At 44.3% G+C, this 19,423-nt stretch overlaps 1 protein-coding gene across 1 annotated transcript in view; it reads right to left on the reverse strand.

Moving 5' to 3' along the window:
- The window catches only part of KIAA1549L (KIAA1549-like ortholog), a 98,445-nt gene that overhangs the window by 23,556 nt on the left and 55,466 nt on the right, over positions 1 to 19,423 (reverse strand). Inside the window, exons 14-16 of the mRNA XM_015568939.1 lie at positions 15,141 to 15,319; positions 11,665 to 11,882; positions 6,122 to 6,251 (exon numbers count right to left, since the gene is read on the reverse strand). Coding sequence (XP_015424425.1) covers positions 6,122 to 6,251; positions 11,665 to 11,882; positions 15,141 to 15,319 — 527 coding nt within the window. The remainder of the gene's footprint in view (positions 1 to 6,121; positions 6,252 to 11,664; positions 11,883 to 15,140; positions 15,320 to 19,423) is intronic.

Consider the following 19,423-nt stretch of genomic DNA (forward strand, 5'->3'; position numbering starts at 1 on the left):
GGGAGCCACTGAAGGATGTTATGCGAGGGTGTATGGTTTTGAATTCCTCTGGCAGTTATTTGACGGCTTCAGCAGGTGAGACTGGGGACTGGAACCGGCGGAGGCTGTGGGACAGACGGGCTTGAACCTTCAGGGCTCCCTGCTCCCACCCCAGGTCACTGCCACAGCAGAGTGTGTGTGCGTGTGTGTGTACCTGTCTACCTTGGACAAGCACTAGAGTTAATCCATCTTTCTCTTCTCCATGGAGCCTCCCACAGGTAGTACATGTGGGGCTTAGATGCTGACACCAGTGGAGAGGTAAATATTATCATGTATAGTACAACCTTTGAAAATCCTTAAATGGGCCACACAGTACACAAACAAGGCTCAGAGATACAACCTTATAAAAAAATATGCAAAAAAATAATATTTAAATTACCTTTTTCCTTTGTCTTTCAGGGCCTATGCTGTTGAATTTTCCTATGTTCATTGCAGATATGATGCAATGATTCCACTGCACTCAATACATGTTTGCTGGAGGAAATGAAAGGGAGAGCAGTTCCCAAGGGGTGTTCTCATTTGCCTGCTGGCCTCTGGCTGCTGCAGGGGTTTGGAGGCCACACGTGGGCCAAGGAGAACCAGGGTTGGGGGACTAGCGCAGAGAGGACACTGTGCTGTGCTGCTCAGGACCGCAGAGCGCACTCCCCCAGCTCCGGGCACACTGCCAGCTGCTCCGCTATCGACTGGGATTTGACCTTGTTACTCAGGACAACTGTGCAGGGCCATGCGAGCTCCAGAGCTCCCTGCGGGGCAGCTGAGACCTTGTAGTATCTGTGCATGGCCCAGCTTTGAACTCTGCCCAATCCTGCTTCCTTCCCTTCCCCTACAGGTAGTCATACCAAGAGCATACTGGAGACCCTGGCCTGCAATAAGCAGCTACACTGGTCAAGGGGTGGGGAGGGGGGGGGGAGGATGGGGAGGAGGGACGAGGCCGGTAAACAGTAGGAGCAGGCGGCATCCAGATCCCAGGAATCAGCGAACGAGCAGGCAGATGGCACTGTGCGCTCACGACAGAAGGAAGCTGCTTGTCTCCTGCCCAGTGGGAAACTGCCCGCACTGGGGGAGGTCCTGGGCCTGCAGGGAAGGCCTGGCTCTGAGTGAGGCCACTGGGCCATCCTGAAACCTGGCCTGCTCCCTCCTAAACCTGCCTCCTGCCCCCCGCCACCCCCAACTTGCCATCTTTGCAGGGTTAACAAGTGTCTTTCTGGGCAGCCACCAGCCAGGTGAGATACTGCCTACACCCAAAGGCTCCCTTCACCACCAAACACCTCCACCTCTGCTCAGGCTCAGTGAGGGACCCTGATTTCCGATGACCATGCATTTCCGTTGGATTAAAATCCTCTGTTAAAAAATACAATGTACTATAAATTAACTTAAGATAACAGATGAAGCCAGGGCTATTAATAGCTGAAACAGCTGGCAGAGGTAGGAAACTGAAGGCTGAGATGGGAGACACATGCAACACGGTTCTAGGTGGGATGATGAGGGGGTGTCGTCATGGTGGGGGGAGTGGGGTCAACACAAGAGCACCTAGTTCTTAGGGTGGCAGCAGGTAGAGGCGAAGGACAAAGCCTCCAAATGCAACCATTTGCCTCTCAATGAAACTAGACGTTGATTGTCCCTTGTACCGGGAACACCATGAGCTGCCAGGACATTCCTGTACTATGCCCTGGCCTCCGACCGTCATGCCGAAGGGGTAAGATGCTGGGGGAGGGTGGGAGTGGGCGAGCAGGAGAGAGTCCTGTTACTAATGGGATTTACAATTGTACCTAGAAGGCCCCAGACTTGCTATAGGCCATTGCAGGAGTGGGTGGAGGGGGGGGAGGAACTTTCCAGATCATATTTCATCCCCTTGCAAATGGAACCCATCAAAACAACTGTTCCGATTCCTTGGCCTCCTTCCACCTGCTCACCTGGATCCAAGGGAAACCGGCTGCATTGTCAGCCCAGAGAAGCCAGCAAGACACACACCCCATCACGCACAGCACAAGGCGCCCGGCCTTCTGCAGGCGGCTGGGGCCTGAGCGCTGAGCGATGCTCCCATCTCCCCCTTTGCTTTCCTCCACCGATTCCCCCAACTGCTTCCCAATGCTGCCTCATCTCCCTTTCACGTGGTGCGCGCTGGGGACAGTGGACGGGCATTTGGAACCTCTCTGCAGCGTGCACTCCTGTAGTGCGGAGGCTGACGGTTAAGCTACGTGCACGTCAGGCCCTCCATGAGGCTGTGGCCGTGGTTGAATCGTCAGCTTCTGGTAATGCCGGGCACTAGTGTGCAGTCTGGGCTGAGGACATGAGGCAGCGCCCACCTTTCTGCTCCTCGTCAGACCCAGGGCAGCCGCTTCCCCATCTTCCTGCTTTGGGCAGAGGCAGCCGCCCCTCCTCAGGAATGTTCTGGAACATTGCTCCAGCCCTCCGACGACTTGAGGAGCACCCAATTCCTCAGAGTCATGTTTTGTCTATTTAAATGGCTTCATGTTTTCTGCAGCTGAACCTTCTCTGGGGTAGCGCCCCTTTTTGTGTAGATTAACATCAACTTTTCAGATGGAAAAGCAGCTGGTGTTCCCGAACATTTCCCTGAAAGAACGCCTCTGGGATGAGAACCAATGACTGGTTGCCGTGGCAGAGCCTTCGATCTCCCTTCTGAGGTGCATCGATGCACCCATCATCCTTCTTAACGGTCTCAACCCACTGCCCACATTTTAGGGTCTGGGCCCACCATTCTGCCTCGAGTGCTCTCTGAGTGCCTGCAGGGCATAGAACCTTGGACAAGGTGCCCAGAGAAACCTAAGGGCAGGAGCTTGCAAAGGTGTCTCATTCTGGGACGTCAGCGCTCATTTGCGAAGCTGTAAGTCAGACAATCCATTCGGTCTCCTTCACAGCCACGGCACATAGCTGACCCCATTCCTGTCATAGATTTTTAAACTCCAAACACAGATCCGGGTTGGTTGGTTTTTTTCTGGGGAACGATCGAATTAATGACTTGCCCTTTGGAAGCAAAGTCTGATTCATCAGCCACAGGCAGAGGTTATTAATTCGGCCAACGGGGGGAAAATCACTTGGGATTTTATTCTGCCCAGAATTCACATTTGGGCCATTTTCGTTCCCTCACTGCTTCATTGTTTTCTATGAATTTCATTTGGAAAAGAACATGTAAAAAACATTTTGAAATACAGATTTCTTTTTTTGCTTTTAAATATTAGGCTGACATGATCGCTTGTACCCACTTTATGCACTGAGAGGAATTCATGTCAATGCCACAATTTAATTTGATGATGCGGTCTGGCCATTGAGGAGTGATCAGTCTTGGACATCTTTCTAAAATCATGCATTCTTCTAAAGGGGGTGCTTCCTCCTAAGAAAATTACTACCCAAATGAGCCACAGGTACTGCCAGGAGTGTGTTACATCCTTTGTTTTTAGCTTGAGTGGGAGGTTGAGAATTCTTGCCAAACACACTGATTCCCAAAGCCCTTGGAGCTAAGAGGCTCTCCTGTGCAGGCCCGAAGAGGAGCCTGTGGAAAAACCTGGGACAGCTCAGGCCTCCACCAGTCCTGGCGCTAAGATTTGCCTGTGGAGCACATATTTGTTTGTTTGTTCTTACATGCAGGCTTTTCGGCTGGGACTCTAAAGTAGTCAACTTTGGGAAAATTCACAATTGAATCAATCTCCCAGGGCTTTTGTTTCTGCCATGTCAGGGAGCGGGTCCCCCTGGTGTTTCCTGATCTGGCAGCAATGACTGGAAATCCTGGCCCGGCTTCAAGTTCCCCAGGCCCAGGAGAAAGATTGACATGCTTCCAACTGAATGACCTGCTCACTGCTGGGCTAATGGATTCCTTTGCCAGGAGTGCCTTGACATTTTTGGAAAATCAAGAGCTCAGAGAATGAATGCATTGTTTAAAATGATGACTCTTCTCTTTTTCTACTTTATCTGACGGTCCGTTTTTTGCTTGTGTGAATTATCCATGCAAGAATTCTTAGGAGACCTGACATTAAGCCTCTTCGAGAGATTCAGAAATACAGAATATTATGTTCTATATTTAGGTGAGGACAGATGTTTAGTAGGGTGGGTGTAGATAGAAGTCATAGTGCATGGTGATTAAGGAAATGGGCTTTGGAGGTGGGCAAATGATGTGGCTGCTCTGTGCCTTGGTTTTCCCATCTGGACAATGGGCATAATGAGAGTACCTAACTGACTATTGACTTTTCAAATTCAATTAGACAACACACATGGAAAGACTGAAATAGGGCCTGATCTACAGGGTGTAGTCAGTAAATGATAGCCACTTTTCATATGATTAGAATAAAAAACACAGGAGGAGATATAAGAAGCAATTTCATTCTCATAGTCAACAATCTATATTCTTAAAAATCGTTCCCTAGATGATCATTTTCTCTTAAGGAAACGTATTCGCTTATTATTTCTGAGATCATATGCACACTGCAAAGAAATGTATATATTTTTAAAAATCTATTAGTGCCTTCCTAATGTAATCTATGATTGGGATATTTATACATGTTTGTGAGGGGTGAGCAACCTCCTTTTAAAAGTCATCTCTCTCCTTCCAGGTAATTTACTAACAAGACATTCCAAAAGTGAGTACTCACTCTTGGCACAGTGGTTAAAAAAATCTGCAATGTTCTCTTTTCAAAATACGGAAACCTCTGGCCTATTTCCTCAAATAGTAAAATTTATGTGCCTCGAATCTCACAAGAAACCTATAAATACTAAACCTGAGATAACTTAAGAATCCTGGCATGCCTCAGAGATGCCCGAGGGCCTAGCAGAAGAAAAAGCTCCCCCAGCTACAAGCAGCCAGAAAGAACACGCACCGTTGGTAGGGGGAGATGAACAGGAAAAGTCCAATCGCCAATATTCACCCACAGGCTGATTATTCAATTGATGACTGAGTTTAGTACAAGAAATACTTTTATGAGGAGAAAGATTAATATTGAATACTTTAATCTGGAGGGGAAAAACGATTTGCCCAAAGCATCTAGAATTTTATAAAACGAAACTATCAAACTGTCTTATATCAAAAAAGGAAAAAGAAATAAGAGAGAAGGATATCACCACCAACACAAACATCAAGTTTAAATATAAGGGAGGTAATTAGAAATTCAAATTAGGTAGGCTATCTCTGATTTTAATTGGACCATTAAAGAACTCCATTTTTAGCTACTGTAGAAAACAATGACCAATCCTGAGGGGGTAGGGGGGAATATTCTTGCCATTAAATTAGTATGGTATGTTTAAGAAATCCAAGTGTCATTTTCAAATGACAACCTCACAAATTATGACAAAGCTTTATCCAGACATATTTCAATCATAGCTCTATTACAGAAAACTTTTTATTTGTAATAAGAGAAACATTTTAGAAGACTGGGAAAGAAACACTTTTCATAAGACCCAAGAATATATTCAAGACCATTTGAAATTCCAGGGCTGGGCGAAGCTTACTGAATATCTCAGCGGGGTATCGTTCATGTGAGCGCAACTCAACGGATGCAGTGACATGCGACAGGATACACAATACGACAGGAGGCACCAAATCATAACTGATCATCTGGGGAAGTTTGATGGGATTAGCAGAATTTTTGCAGTTTGGAGATATCAACTGCACATCACATGTACTTCATGACATGAAATCACCCCATCTCCCTGTTGACACCTCGCCGTGTCCATGGCAAACTGAGAAGTTATGCAACCAACAAATCCAACTCCTCAGTGTTGCTATGGATGAAAAACAGCCCGTCCTCAAATGAGTCCTAACCCATGGCCATGGTTCATACTAAGTTTCTAAGAACAGAACGGGAAAGAACAGAGTTTAGAATCTCTGAGTTTAAGGCCAATACTGAACTATTTCTAAATGACTGCATTTGGAAATTGAGACCCTTGTATCAATCATTCTTACTCTGGCCATTCCAAATAGTCTTACTTTGCAAATAGGTAGTAAGAAATAATAAAACAGAAAAGATTTTACTGCATTTTTAAATTCCACAGCTATACACTAAATTGAAACATATGGGATACTCTATCCCTTTTGCATTCAGGAAAAGAAAAGCTTGGCCCATCAGAGACTTACATCATATCCGCTGTTACGAATTCCACGGCGGGGTCGCTCCCGTGTCACCAGGAGGTCCATCTCCGTTTCCCCCGGACTTGGGCTATTCAGAGACTGCCGGCTTCGGTAGACAGAGTTCTTCATCTGTTGCCTGTAGAAAATCCAACAACTGTTATGATGCAGCAAATGCCCTGACAGATGGAATTCTCCACTGATCCAAAATACAGGCAACCAATGAAGGGTTGGGTTGGATTCGCCTCACAAATTCTCAGAATTGAAGGCATTTGCTCCCCAGTCACCAGGGGCCATAGAAATAGTGGAATAAAGATTTTTTTTTCCCAGATGCTGTAACCATTTGGCTGAATTGTAAATGCTCTTTCATCTGGTAACTACAATCAATCGCAACACTGCAACCTCATCTAAAATCCTGCTGCTGGCTAGGCCGATGGCTTTCCCTTGACCCTTGAAAAGAGCTAACACTGGAAGAACAAACTTGCTTCTGTTGACTGTTGACTCAGCAGCCTCCTGTTCTTATTCATCTTTCCGATTCTGCAGGCAGGGCTCCATGATGTGTTAATAAGCCCGGAGGCTAATGGGATGCTTCATACTGACACTTGGATAGACTTTCTTTTCTACCTTCCCCACAGTGGTTTCCCCTCTGGCCTAAGGAGTTATCAACTAGAGGCAGTTTGGGGCTCCTCTATCCATTGGTCCATCCGTCCATCATACCTAATATTTACTGAGTACCTACTATGTTCCAGTCACCATGAAAGGTGATGAAGGTCCACAGTGAGCAAGACAGAGCTTACATTCTAATGAGAGAGACAGATAAACCACATGATAATTTCAGAGTGATAAGTGCTCTCTAGATAGTGTAAGCCCCTTGCGTAAGAAAAACAAGGAGATGAGAAGCACAACAAAACCGTTGTGGGGATGTAAAGTACTGCATAGGGAATGCACAGTCAGTAATGTTGTAATAACTATGTATGGTAGCGGCTGGGTGCTGGAAGTATCAGGGCGAACACTTATACAGCATATGATTGTCTAACCACTATGCTTTCTACCTGAAACCAACACAAAATAATATCGAATAAACTGTAATTGGAAAAATATGTTTAAAGCCAAAATAAACACACACACACACACACACACACACACACACAACTGTTCATCTAGACTTCAAAAACGTGACACACACTTCAATAGCGGATAGCTCAATTTGGAACATAAAATGTATTTTAATAAACACTGCCTTAATAATTATTCAGTGTACTAGTATGTACACATTTTTTGGGGGGGGGTCACCCTATATATGTAATATTCATATGTGTGTGTGTTTAATCAACCATAAAGCATAGTATTGTTGTCAATAAAAGCTTATATTAATGTTCAGAAAAACAACAAGGGGATGTGACCGAGGGTGACGATGATGGGGGACAACTTTAGGGAAGGCCTCCCAGGAGAGGTGACAGTTCAGCCGAGACCTACAGGCAGCCACATGCCCACCTGAGCACCAAGCACCTAGTCCCAGGGAGCAGCACGTTCAGAGGCTCCCCTTGGAACCCCCTTGGAAATGCCGACATTTGCCACCACTGTCCTGTTTCCCTTGTCATGAGAGGAACTTTTTGAGGAGGAGGAAAAACACAGCAACGAAGGAGGGTTGTGGCTTTACTTTGCTTTTTCCACAGGAAGTAACACAAGTGGGGAGTGAGGCCCAGTGGGGACAGGGGGTTTTCACGTGATCCTTTGAACGACAAAATCACCAACTTCCTTCTCATCCAACAAGAAGTTTCCCTCTGTTAACAACTCGCATTTCAGAGCATCTACCTTGAGCAAACTCGCCAAATACCACCTATTTTATGTCTTGATTCTAACATTCTATCTACTCACGGGTTGAAGGTAAAACAGTTGCTTTATTTGTTCTCAGTGGCTCTGTGGGAAACCAGAAATCTGGCAGGTATACACGCCTTTTCAAGATCACACACCCAGCATGTCCAAGCATGGCAGTCACACCCTGTTAGTCTAGAACAGACATTAGGACTCCCAAAGCAAAACACTACCCTTGCAATTAGCCCAGGGAATGACACAGACACCAACAGACCTACTCCCTCACCACGAGGGCTTACACCTATTTAGAGAGCACCTGTGATCTCTGCTTGCCTGGTACCCATATGCTGTTCTCTGTGGCCTTCGCTGGCTCCAGGGGTTGGCATGAGAATCAGGCTGTACAATCACAGCATCGCACCCCCGTGGCCACACTGATTGGTCAGAGGGACGTGGTCCAAGGACACTGAATCCCAGGGCTTTTGCTAGAGCAACCAGGAAACAGGCATTCTCTCGGCATTGAGGTTTCTAAGAAGATAGACTACAAGCCTAGAGGTGCTGCTGCCGCTAAGAGGTAAGAGCCTGCCTGAAAAGGAGCCAGAAAGAGTGAAGAGAGAGCAAGATAAATATGGGAGACATGGCATGATCCCTGGGATCTAGCCACACCGGAAGCCTTGACCTTTCAATTATGTTCAGTAATAAATTCCCTTTTACTTAACCTGTTTGTGCTAGATTTCCATCACTTGCAACCACAAGAATCCTGACGAATGTAAGAGGTTAAGCCCGACCATAATGAAATGTGCCCTAGAGTTGTCTGCAATGAGGGGCTTTCTTTAGGAATGGAGCACAACTTTGTCAAACAGAATCCGTCCTGAGTGAGTCACACTTTGAGACCCCACAAAGCTCTCTTCCTTGACCTAATTATAGACTTTTTTTAAAAGTAGATTTCACAGCTGCCCTGAGATTGCCAATTAGCCCATTTAGAAAAGATTTACTAAGACGGGTGGTTGGGGATAAAACCCTAGGATTAGTAAAATAGGTTATTTTGGAAGCATTAGAAATACAAAGTGAGATTGTGGAAGCCCCTTCAGGAACCACGGAGGTGGGTGAGAGCTTAGACGCTGAGTGCACGCCAGCCGCCTTTAGGATACAAGCTTCTAGGCTGCTGGTGAGTATGGATGGCAACCGACCAGACCCTCAGTGTGCAAGGTGTGCAAGAAACTACTTAGAAATACTTAGGCTCTTAGGTAGAGAGGTTACTTATTTTAACCAAATAGAGTTCCAAGAGGTGTATTCATTTCTTGTTATTTTGCTATATTCTTTAAAAGTCAATAAATTTGGATACTTGCGAACTTGAGAAGTTTGTGGGGTTTTTTTTTTATTTTTTATTTTTTTTTAACCTCTGAATATATAGCTGGGTAGATAATGATAAATTTTATTTAGATTTTTAGGAGCTTTTTAATCCTACTATAGTTTAAGAACGCAGTTCCCAAACTGTGTTCTAGAGAAAATGTGGTACATGTATACAATGGAATATTACTCAACATAAAAAGAATGAAATCTCACCATATGCGACAGCCTGGATGGATCTAGAGCAGCGGTTCTCAACCTGTGGGTCGCGACCCCTTTGGGGGTCGAATGACCCTTTCACAGGGGTCGCCTAAGACCATCGGAAAACACATATGTAATTACATATTGTTTTTGTGATTAATCACTATGCTTTAATTATGTTCAATTTGTAACAATGAAATTGGGGGTCACCACAACATGAGGAACTGTATTAAAGGGTCGCGGCATTAGGAAGGTTGAGAATAACTGATCTAGAGGGTATTATGCTAAGTGAAATAAGTCAGAGAGAGAAAGACAAATCCATATAATTTAACATGTATGTGGAGTCTAAAAAACAAAATAAATGAACAATCAAAACAGACTCATAGATACGGAGAACACACTGATGGTTGCCAGATGGAAGGGGGTATGGAGGATTGAGTGAAAAAGGTGAAAGGGTTAAGAAGTAAAAAAAAGTACAGCATAGAAAATACAGTCAGAAATACTGGAATAAATATGGATGGTGCCAGATGGGTAGTAGACTTATCAGGGGGATCACTTCACAAGTTATAGAAATAAATGTCTAACCACTAGGCTGAACACCTGCAACTAATATAATACTGAATGCCAACTATAATTGAAGAACTAAAAAAAGCTTCAGCTGAAAGTTTTATTAATTTCTCAAATAGCTTCCAAGTTAAGTTCTCATTGGCACATGATTTTTGATTCCTTTTCTAAGTATCATCAGGAAACCCAGAAAAAACAACTCCCCACCCTGTCTATAAAAGACTGCTGAACTAAAAGCTCTCAACATGCTAAGTAAACTCTAAAGAAGCCCCCAGCCTCCCCATAAAATCCCTATCTTCTCTTCTTTCTACAGTTATCAACATGGTGACACCGGCATTGTGTTCCCTGTCACAGTGTGGTTTCACATCAATAGCTTGCTGTCCCTCCCGAGCCTAATGAGAAGCATGTCAAATGAAGCACTGGTTTAAAAATCCTTCGTTTCTTTGTTGAAAATAAATTCTGTCAATTCCGTTCAAAAAGTTTAGCCTCACCTCCCAGCTGGATTTTGTGTCTCCCATCCAAGCCTGTCACATGGTCAAGTCTGCTTTTAATAAACACCCACTCAGGCAGGGAAAGGTCCTGTCCCACCCAGTCTGGGAAGAGTGTGTCTGGCAAGGCTAAGGGGCGGGTTAGACCATTGGCATGCTCCCAGCCAAGGGGCTGTCACCAAGGAGAATGTGTATTTGAAAGCCATGGTCTCAAATCATGAAGGAGTGTTTCTGAAGAAGTGCTTCGGGGTGGGGAGGAAAAGAAGAAAGATGGGCGTGCACAGCTTTTGCTAGAACTTCTCTTCCTTTACCCAGGCGGTGAGATCACCCTCTGCTTAGCTGGCAACAAAGCTTGGAAGGATGATAATTCAAACCCCTGGGCCTAACCTTCCCTTGGGAGGCCGGGTCCCCTGATAGACTGTTACAGCACCTCACATTTCAACTCCCATCACACTTGTGCGTGATAAACTTTTGAGGTGGTTATCTTTCTCTCCCACTTCGGACCTTAAGAGCAGCAATTGGGCTGTCTGGTCTGCCATAAAATGTTGAATGAGTTGAATGGATGAGTGAATAAATGAGTGAGAAAAAGCAACACGACTGTGACGGTATTCAGCATCTTGAGTGGTGGCTCATACATAGTAGGTGACACTAAATGTCAAATACAGGACCAAATCTATGAATTAAAGAGATGAACCCAGCATGGAGCTCCGAGTAGCTATGTGGTAAATACTTACTGCAGCTGAATGAAAAGGCGAGGCATGAAATTTGCTCTTCTTATGCAAGAGCCTCTAAAATAATTGAAAAAAATACCATGTCCTTTGATCTGGAAGTTGCATAACCAGGTAGGTGATAATTATATCTTCACCCAGCTCTGAAACAGCTAAAGTTTGAAAATGTCACTAAGCTAAAGGACAATTATGGTTGTTTGCCCAAGTATTTGTGGCTTCAATTTTATTCTCTTTCAGACTCATTATGGAGCACATGCTCACACAAAAGATGGTCTGGCTCACCGGCCTTCAGAGAGGACAGTCCTAAGCTAACAGATCAAGGGACCAGGACTGCATTGCCCAAGGCACCCACTACCCTCATCCCACCAATGGCGCAGCGACCTTCAGATAATTCCCTTACAGACCGCACCTGCTTTTAGACTCGGCGAAGGGGGCGCACAGTTCTGGGTCTGGATCCAACACGTGCTCGACTTCCTTTTGGGCTTTCTCATACATCTTTTTTCTTTCCGTCTGAGCTTTGTCTGTCTCCACTGCAGGGAAATCGTAATACCCCTTCCTCTTGGCTTTGAGGCGCAGCTTGTTCCGGTAGTGTTCGATGTCTGACTTCTGCTTCAGGGCTTTGTTCACCTGGGGAGAGAGATCGTCTCAGGTCCACACCTGACCCTGCACAGCGGAGGGTCACAACTCCAGGAGAAGTAATCCTAGGCTTCATGTCCAGGCCTTCGAGCCAGCCATGACCCAACTGTGATCCCTTCCAATACCAGCTCACGACAGCGGGCCACAGACAACGTGGAGTCTGGCCCACACCTACGTTGCCTGAGACCTTCCACCAAAGCCTCCTATTCCCTAATGTACCTGAGTCTGTTCAGACATAGGCCTGAGTCCACTCTTTTAGCTTTGTGGCGTGGGCCTCAATCCCACCTAAACCTTTTTTGTCCCCCCTGCATGAGAGCCTCTGACTGAGCAGCCCAGCTGGATCTTGGTGCCCAATTCTAGGTTCAGCCCTGAGGAACCCAATAATCTCCCTTGGCCATTCAGTTGGTGCCCACCTGGATAAGACAGGCGGTTCCTGGGGAGGCTGAATTGAGACGAACGGGGTGGGAAGGGGCAGCACACACCCTGCTCCCAAGGTCTCTCCACACTATCAATCTGCATTTGAGTGCTTATTTTTGTCAATTTATATTTTTCTCAAGAGATAAGGAATTTTGAAGCCTTGTATGGTCACCAATGCCAACCAGTTTCTGCTCTAAAGGGCAAAGCCAGTCTGGTCTTCTAAAAAGGAACATACCTTTTGACCTTCAAAGATACAAACCAGCCCTAGCTGGTTTGGCTCAGTGGATAGAGCATCAGCCTGCAGACTGAATGGTCCCAGGTTCGATTCTGGTCAAGAGCACATGCCTGGGTTGCGGGCTCAATCCCCAGTAGGGGTCATGCAATCAATGATTCTCTCTCATCATTGATGTTTCTATCTCTCTCTCCCTCTCCTTTCCTCTCTGAAATAAATAAAAAATATACTCAAAAAAGATATAAACAGATGATTATGCTAAATAAACAACAAAGGATGAAGATGTTACACCCATGAATGAAACTGAATGGTGATATCTGCCTGACACTTACTGGATGACATGGAGAACCATTAGTGCTGTTTGTAATCAGACTTGACTATATTAATATAACCATGTGTAGTGCTGTTATTATGCTTTCTTTAAAATAATCTTTTTTAAAAAACATGTATTTATTGATTTACAGAGAGAGGAAAGGAGAGGGAGAGAGAGAAACATCGATGAGTGAATACTACTGATCGGCTTCCTCCTGCACGCCCTCCATGGAGGATTGAGCCAGCAACAGGGGCATATGTCCTGACTGGGGATTGAACCTACAACCTTTTGGTGTATGGGACAATGCTCAACCAACTGAGCAATGCTGGCCAGGGCTAAAATAATCTTTAAAAGAATTTCCTGTAATTCATAAAAGGAAAATTCACCTGGTGCATATATCAACCTACACAATATGAGGACCAAGTTTCACTATCTTAGATATTTTAGTTTTACAATGTTTGAAGAAATAATAATTGGAAGACATTTTCCCCCCTAACTTTTGCAAAGGATTTCCCCAACTGGGGCCCTAATTCTATTTTTAGACTGGAAGAATTTAACAAGTCTTCACTGTCCCTTCATTTTGCTTGCCACTGCAAAAACTAGGAAAGAAGGAAGTTAGGGTAACATCCTCTGGGCCAGGAATCCCATTTCTGGAATCTCAACTAAAGCAACATTCCATGAGAGGTTCAAAGTCAGAGATGAAAGTTAGTATCACTAGTAGTCAGACATATCAGGATCAGGTATTTCCTGATAGGATGCCCACAAAAAGGCCTAGCACCCCTGTGGTTATGCCAAAAATTACATAACCTCAGTCCCGTCACAAGAAAACATCAGACAAACTCAGATTGAGAAACTTTCTACATGACAAGTGGCCCGTACTCTTCAGAAGAGTCATGGTCATGAAATACAAAGAATGGTCACAAAGAATGACTATTCCAGACTGGAAGCGACTAAGGCGACAACTAAATGCCATGGAGGACCCTTGGTGGATCCCGAAATGGGAAAAGGACATCAGTGGGAAAACCAGTGAAACTCAAAGTGGTCTAAGAGTCAATAGTTAGTTTCCTGGGTTTGGTAATTATTCTATGGTTCTATAAGATGTTAACATGAGGGTAGCTATATATAGAGTGTATAGGAGGCCCTGTCTGGGTAGCTCAATTGGTTAGAGCATCATCCTGATGTGACAAGGTTGTAGGTTTGATTCCAGGTCAGGGTACATATGAGAATCAACCAAGTGGAACAACAAAGTTGATATATATATTTTTCCCCCTTCTTCTCCTTCTCTCTCTCTCTCTCTCTCTCTCTCTCTCTCAAAATCAATCAATAAAAATTTGAAAAAAGTGTATAGGAACTCTGTACTATTACTAAAACTCTTTTTTTTAGCTTAAAATTATTTCAAAATAAAAGCTCTTAAAATTATTAATTGAAGTGATATTTATAATAACCAAAACCAAAACTGGAAACAAAAACATACCTGGAAGGTTTGAACAATGGGAGATGAGTTTTTTAATCCATGGCATACCTTCTCAACTAAGTCATTATTAATGATCATCAGCAAGACATGAGCAACACAGCCAATATCTAACATTCAAGATGATGGGATTCGAAAATATAAATGAGTTTGATCAAAAGCTTGAAGAAAAGGTGTAAGAGTGAAAACAGAGGATATCCTAGAGTCGTGAAATTACAGTGATTTTTCTCTTATTTTCTGAACTTTCTATGTTGCTATGTTTTCTTTAAAATAATCTTTGTGAAACCATCATTCCCTATACATGTTATAATTTTTTTCAGACTCTTAGGAAAATTAATGACCACATGATATCAATAGAAATCCTTCTAAGAGCAGGGAAAGGGTTGTTTCAGTCTTGCTCCAAGGAGTGAAATTCATTTCAAAGGCTATAGCGTGGGCACATCCCTGTTCGAGTGACAGGATCCTCTCCAGTGCCCTCTCACATTAAGCCCCTTGCAATTGGCATCCGATAATGAACAGTTTAGGAGCGTTATCAAGAAAGGTAAGACTGTATGTGGGGAGGAGTTTCTGAGGTTTCTCTTCATAACTACAGTTTTTAAAAAGCCCCCTCTAGACTTCCTAGAATGAAGGTAAAAACGATGCTCTGAAAACATCACCTAACAAATTTGTTTTGGGGGACTTGTGCCCTGATTCATTCCACTGAGGCCTGTGCACGCAGAGGTGAAAATGACCAAAAGAGCAGCCTGCCCCCGGTGTTCCCAGGAGGTGCTCCTGGCTGCCTGGCCTCTCTCCCATTCTGGGTGCTCAGGTGCTCACCTCACCGTTGAGCGCTGCGGCCTCCTGGCTCCGGTCCGGGGTGGGGTGCACCACAGGGAGGGCTGTGGGTTTGACTGCGATGAGCTGCACGGATCCAGAGGACGAGTCAAAGGGATCAGCAGCCGCCTTCCCGGAGCTGTCAAACAGAACTGCGCCTTCCTCTTCATCACTTGCGGGCACTGAAGCAAGTACAAATAAGTACATCGGTTTTATGGCCGGAGGGGAGCCTCAGGAACATGGGGGATTTATGTGTGATGCTAACAGCCCAAGGACATTACTTGACTCAAAATGACCTCAGAAACAACAGTGTCTGGTTCTGTGCCAAGGGCTCACTGCTACTCATGCATTTCTTTTAAACGTAAGGCCTACTGTGTTATCCATGGGTAGGAAAGAATTTTAAAAGTCTGAATGTAAATAGTAAAAACCATTTTTTTCAAACTTGCGAAAAAAACCTTTAAAAAAAAAAGTAAATTTTTTTTCTCCAAGTTTGAGTCAGAGATGGGAAAATGTTTGCTATGTTTGCAAGTTCACCAAACATGGAACTCTTCTTAAAATATGACAATCCATTGAGTAACAGCATTCAGTTCAGTCTCTGCCACCAGAGTGACCCATTTTTGCACGATGTTAAGGTGAGAGTCTTCCCTGGTCAACCAGCCATAGTAACTGCAGCTGACACTTTTTTTCCCCCCTAAAGGCTGCTTCTCAATGATTTGAGTTTCAGTTTCTTTCTTTTGTCTAAAACAAAAGAAAGCTAAGAAATAACCCACCAGAGAAACTAATTTAAAGCTACAGACAACTCCCCTAATTAAATAGAGCAATTTTCACCCACACTCTTTTGCATTAATTCTCGCCTCTGACAGATGATAATTCTACTGTGATTGCTGCCAGAACTAAGCCGACAGGAGGAGTTCCAGGGCCAGTGGTACTTGCTGATTTACCTCTCCTTGAAGCATCTTCCCATTAACTGACGATAAGAATGACAGTTTGTTGAGCATGGCTGGGCGAGAGATAAATTAAGCCTGTTCAAGCAACTAAACCAGCAGGCAATTTAGGAACAAAATAGGTGTTATTAAAATACGAATGTAATAGAAGTGTATTTATCTTTCCTCCTGTCTGCTCAAGAGATTGGGATGTTATTTAAATCATTGAGAAGCACATAGTTTGTATCATTCTGTCGCTTGCCATAATCACCGAACATTTGTCAAATTAAGCCAAGTAAATTGTGGCTAAAACGCTTCAGAGTTTAACAATGGCTATAATTGGAGTATTTTTCGGTTCTGTGGACTTACTGGCAAATAGCAGGCCATCACACTGCCAATGACAGAGGACAATCTCTATTCAGACATGTTACCGGATGCATAGGAGTTTTGTGGGGCACTCCTGTCTGACCCCCATTATCTCCCACCTGGACACCTGCTATGAACACCATCTATGGTAGCCAGCCTCCCAGATGGCGACCTCCTCACAGTCACAGACACCATAAATAGGACCGACCTGAGTAACCACAAAAAAATTGCAGAAATGACCGTGTGCTACTTCCACGGCTAGGTCATGAGGACACATTGTGGCTTCCACCTTGCTTTCTCTTGGACCCCTTACTCTGGGAGAAGCCAGCTGCCATGTTATGAGGACATTCAAGTGGCCCTATGGAGAGGTCCATGTGGCAAGAAAATGAGACTCCTGCCAACAGCCATGAATGAGCCATCTTGTAAGTGGATTCGGCAGGCCCAGCCAAGTCTTCAGAAATGACTATAGCCCAGACTGTGACCTCATGAGATTCTGAGCCCAAACCACCCAGCTAAGCCACTCCTGGATTCCTGACCCACAGACATCATCCAACACCATAAATGCAGATTGTCGCTTTTGGTTACTAGGTGTGGGGGTGATTTGTTACGCAGCAATAAGTAACTAATACACCTCCTAAACGACTCCCTCCTCCAAGCTTCCAGTCTTGTCCTCCAATCCCTAAAATGCATACTCCCCCAGCAGGCAGGATGGATCTTTTTGAAAGACAACCAGGTCACAGTACTCCCTTGACCAGAACCCTCTGAAGGCCTCATGTCTCTCAGAATAAAACTCCGGCTGCCCAGGTTCTGTACAATCTGGTCCTGGCGACCTTACCGAGCTCATTCCTCCTTCTCCCCTTCACCCCCTCTCCAGCCACAACAGCTTCTGGAACACAGCAGGCTTGTTCCCACCTCGGGGTTTTGTACTAGCTGTTCACTCTGCTCAGAAAGCTCTTTCCCCAGGTCTTTGCATGCCTGGTTCCTTCTTAGTTTTCAAGTTGCTGCTTGAAAAAAGACTTTCCTTTTCCACCCGCCTAAAACAACCTGCCTCATCACCCTGTTATATTTTCTCCACAGCATGCAACGCTCTTTATTTGTGTGCTGACACTAGACTAGGAGCCCCATTCTTGCCCATATTTTTAAAGGCAATACCGATTGCCTTTAAGAACATCTCCTAGGTAGCTGGCTTTCAATAGGGATTTGCTGAATAAATGATGAATAAAGGAATGACTAAAATTTCCTGACTTGGAAAGGAGATGTTAGTACCTGCAGAACAGGTAAACATGCAAAGAGATGGTACTTCATACTTTTATTGCTTCTGGGTTGTGACATCCTCCCTCCCCGCCCCATGGACAGGATAAGGGGAGGAGCATAACTCTGAGGAGACAGAAGAAGGATGTACAAACTACAGGTCATTTTTCATTCTCACTCTCAGAATGGTCAGATGCAGATTTGCACAATAATTCCTCTTGGTTTAAGAGAAAAATAATTAGTGATCCTCCCCCCCGCCCTCAAAAAAAAGAGACTATATGGAAAAATACATTAAAGGGCATTACATTAAATATTAATACTAAAATGCTGTGTGAGTCCAGCAGGTTCATGGGAATATTTAATGCATAATCAGTCCCGAAAGAAAAAGCACCAGAGAATGCTAAACAAAAGGGCCACCATTAAACTGCTGGAGTGTCCTAGATACCACCGCCGTCATCCCAGTAAATGCCGCCATGCGGATCTGGTTGTGTTGGTCTGAACTTCTGCAAATCAGGCTAGGAAGGGAGATTTCGTTTCTTGATGTTTATTTTACATTGGCATGGCGGGGGAGGGGGCAAGCCCTCCCATTTGAGGCAGAAAATGCTCTTGAACAATGCACGCTCTTTCTTTCTGGAATTTCCCTTAAAGCTCAGAGAAGATTTATAACTAGCGTCACCACCCTCTGGTGTTTATCAGATAACAAGCAAGTCTTCACCTCTCATTGAGAAGGCACAGAAAGAATTAAAACTGAAGCTCTATTTCTGAGCTAATATCTGACCTGTCTCTCAGTGTCTTAAAGGAAGGTGTGCAATTAAGGGTTTATGGAAGTTTTTGCTTTTAAATGACTGAACATTTAAATATATATATATATTACGTCCTCATTTTGAACTCATTTTTAACTCGTTTCCCAGAAAACACTTTTTCTAAGGTGACATTGGTTTTTTGTTTGTTTGTTTTTTTAATTTCAGAAAGAGGAAGGGAGAGAGTGAGAGAAACAACGATGAGAGAGAATCATTGATTGGCTGCCTCCTGCACGCCTCCTACTGGGGATCGAGCCCAAAACCCAGGCATGTGCCCTGACCAGGAATCAAATTGTGACCTCCTGCTTCATGGGTCAACGCACAACCACTGAGCAACACCGGCTGGGTGATATCGGTTTTAATTCAAAAGTTGAAGTGTCTGTATTTGGTTGAAAAAAATTCCACATTCTTTTGCTTTCAAAATCCTAGCTGTCATCTCTGTTTTTCCCATTTGTATTTAAACATCGTCCTGAAACAGACTCTAAAGTAGGGAGCTAATGAGGCCATTGAGCTACAAGGACCCACCCAACCGCGTTCCTGGAGGGATAATGTCTTTCCCTTTTAAAGATTTCATTTTCGCAAAAGTGGAAAATCACAAGGTACAAATGCAACAAAACTGGTGGGAACCAAACAGTTTCAGAATGACAGCCTGGATGGAGCATTAACATTTGTTCATTAACCTTAGTAACTCTAACCTCTAGAATGGATACCGAGCCATAAAACAACAGTATCTGAATATTCCATACAATAGTCCATTCTCAGAGACCACAGTCACACATTAAAATGCCTTTCGCAAGCTGACAATATACTTTTATATTTCTCCACCATTTCCATGTTATTTCCTTCCTTCCTCCTTCCCTCCCTCCTTTTCTCCTATTCCTTAGGTTCATCTTCCAATCCAATAAAACACACTACTGATTTTTTGGGGGACGGGGGGGGGGGGGGG

This window comes from Myotis davidii, unplaced genomic scaffold, assembly GCF_000327345.1.
Source record: "Myotis davidii unplaced genomic scaffold, ASM32734v1 scaffold425, whole genome shotgun sequence".
Classification (NCBI taxonomy): Eukaryota; Metazoa; Chordata; class Mammalia; order Chiroptera; family Vespertilionidae; genus Myotis; species Myotis davidii.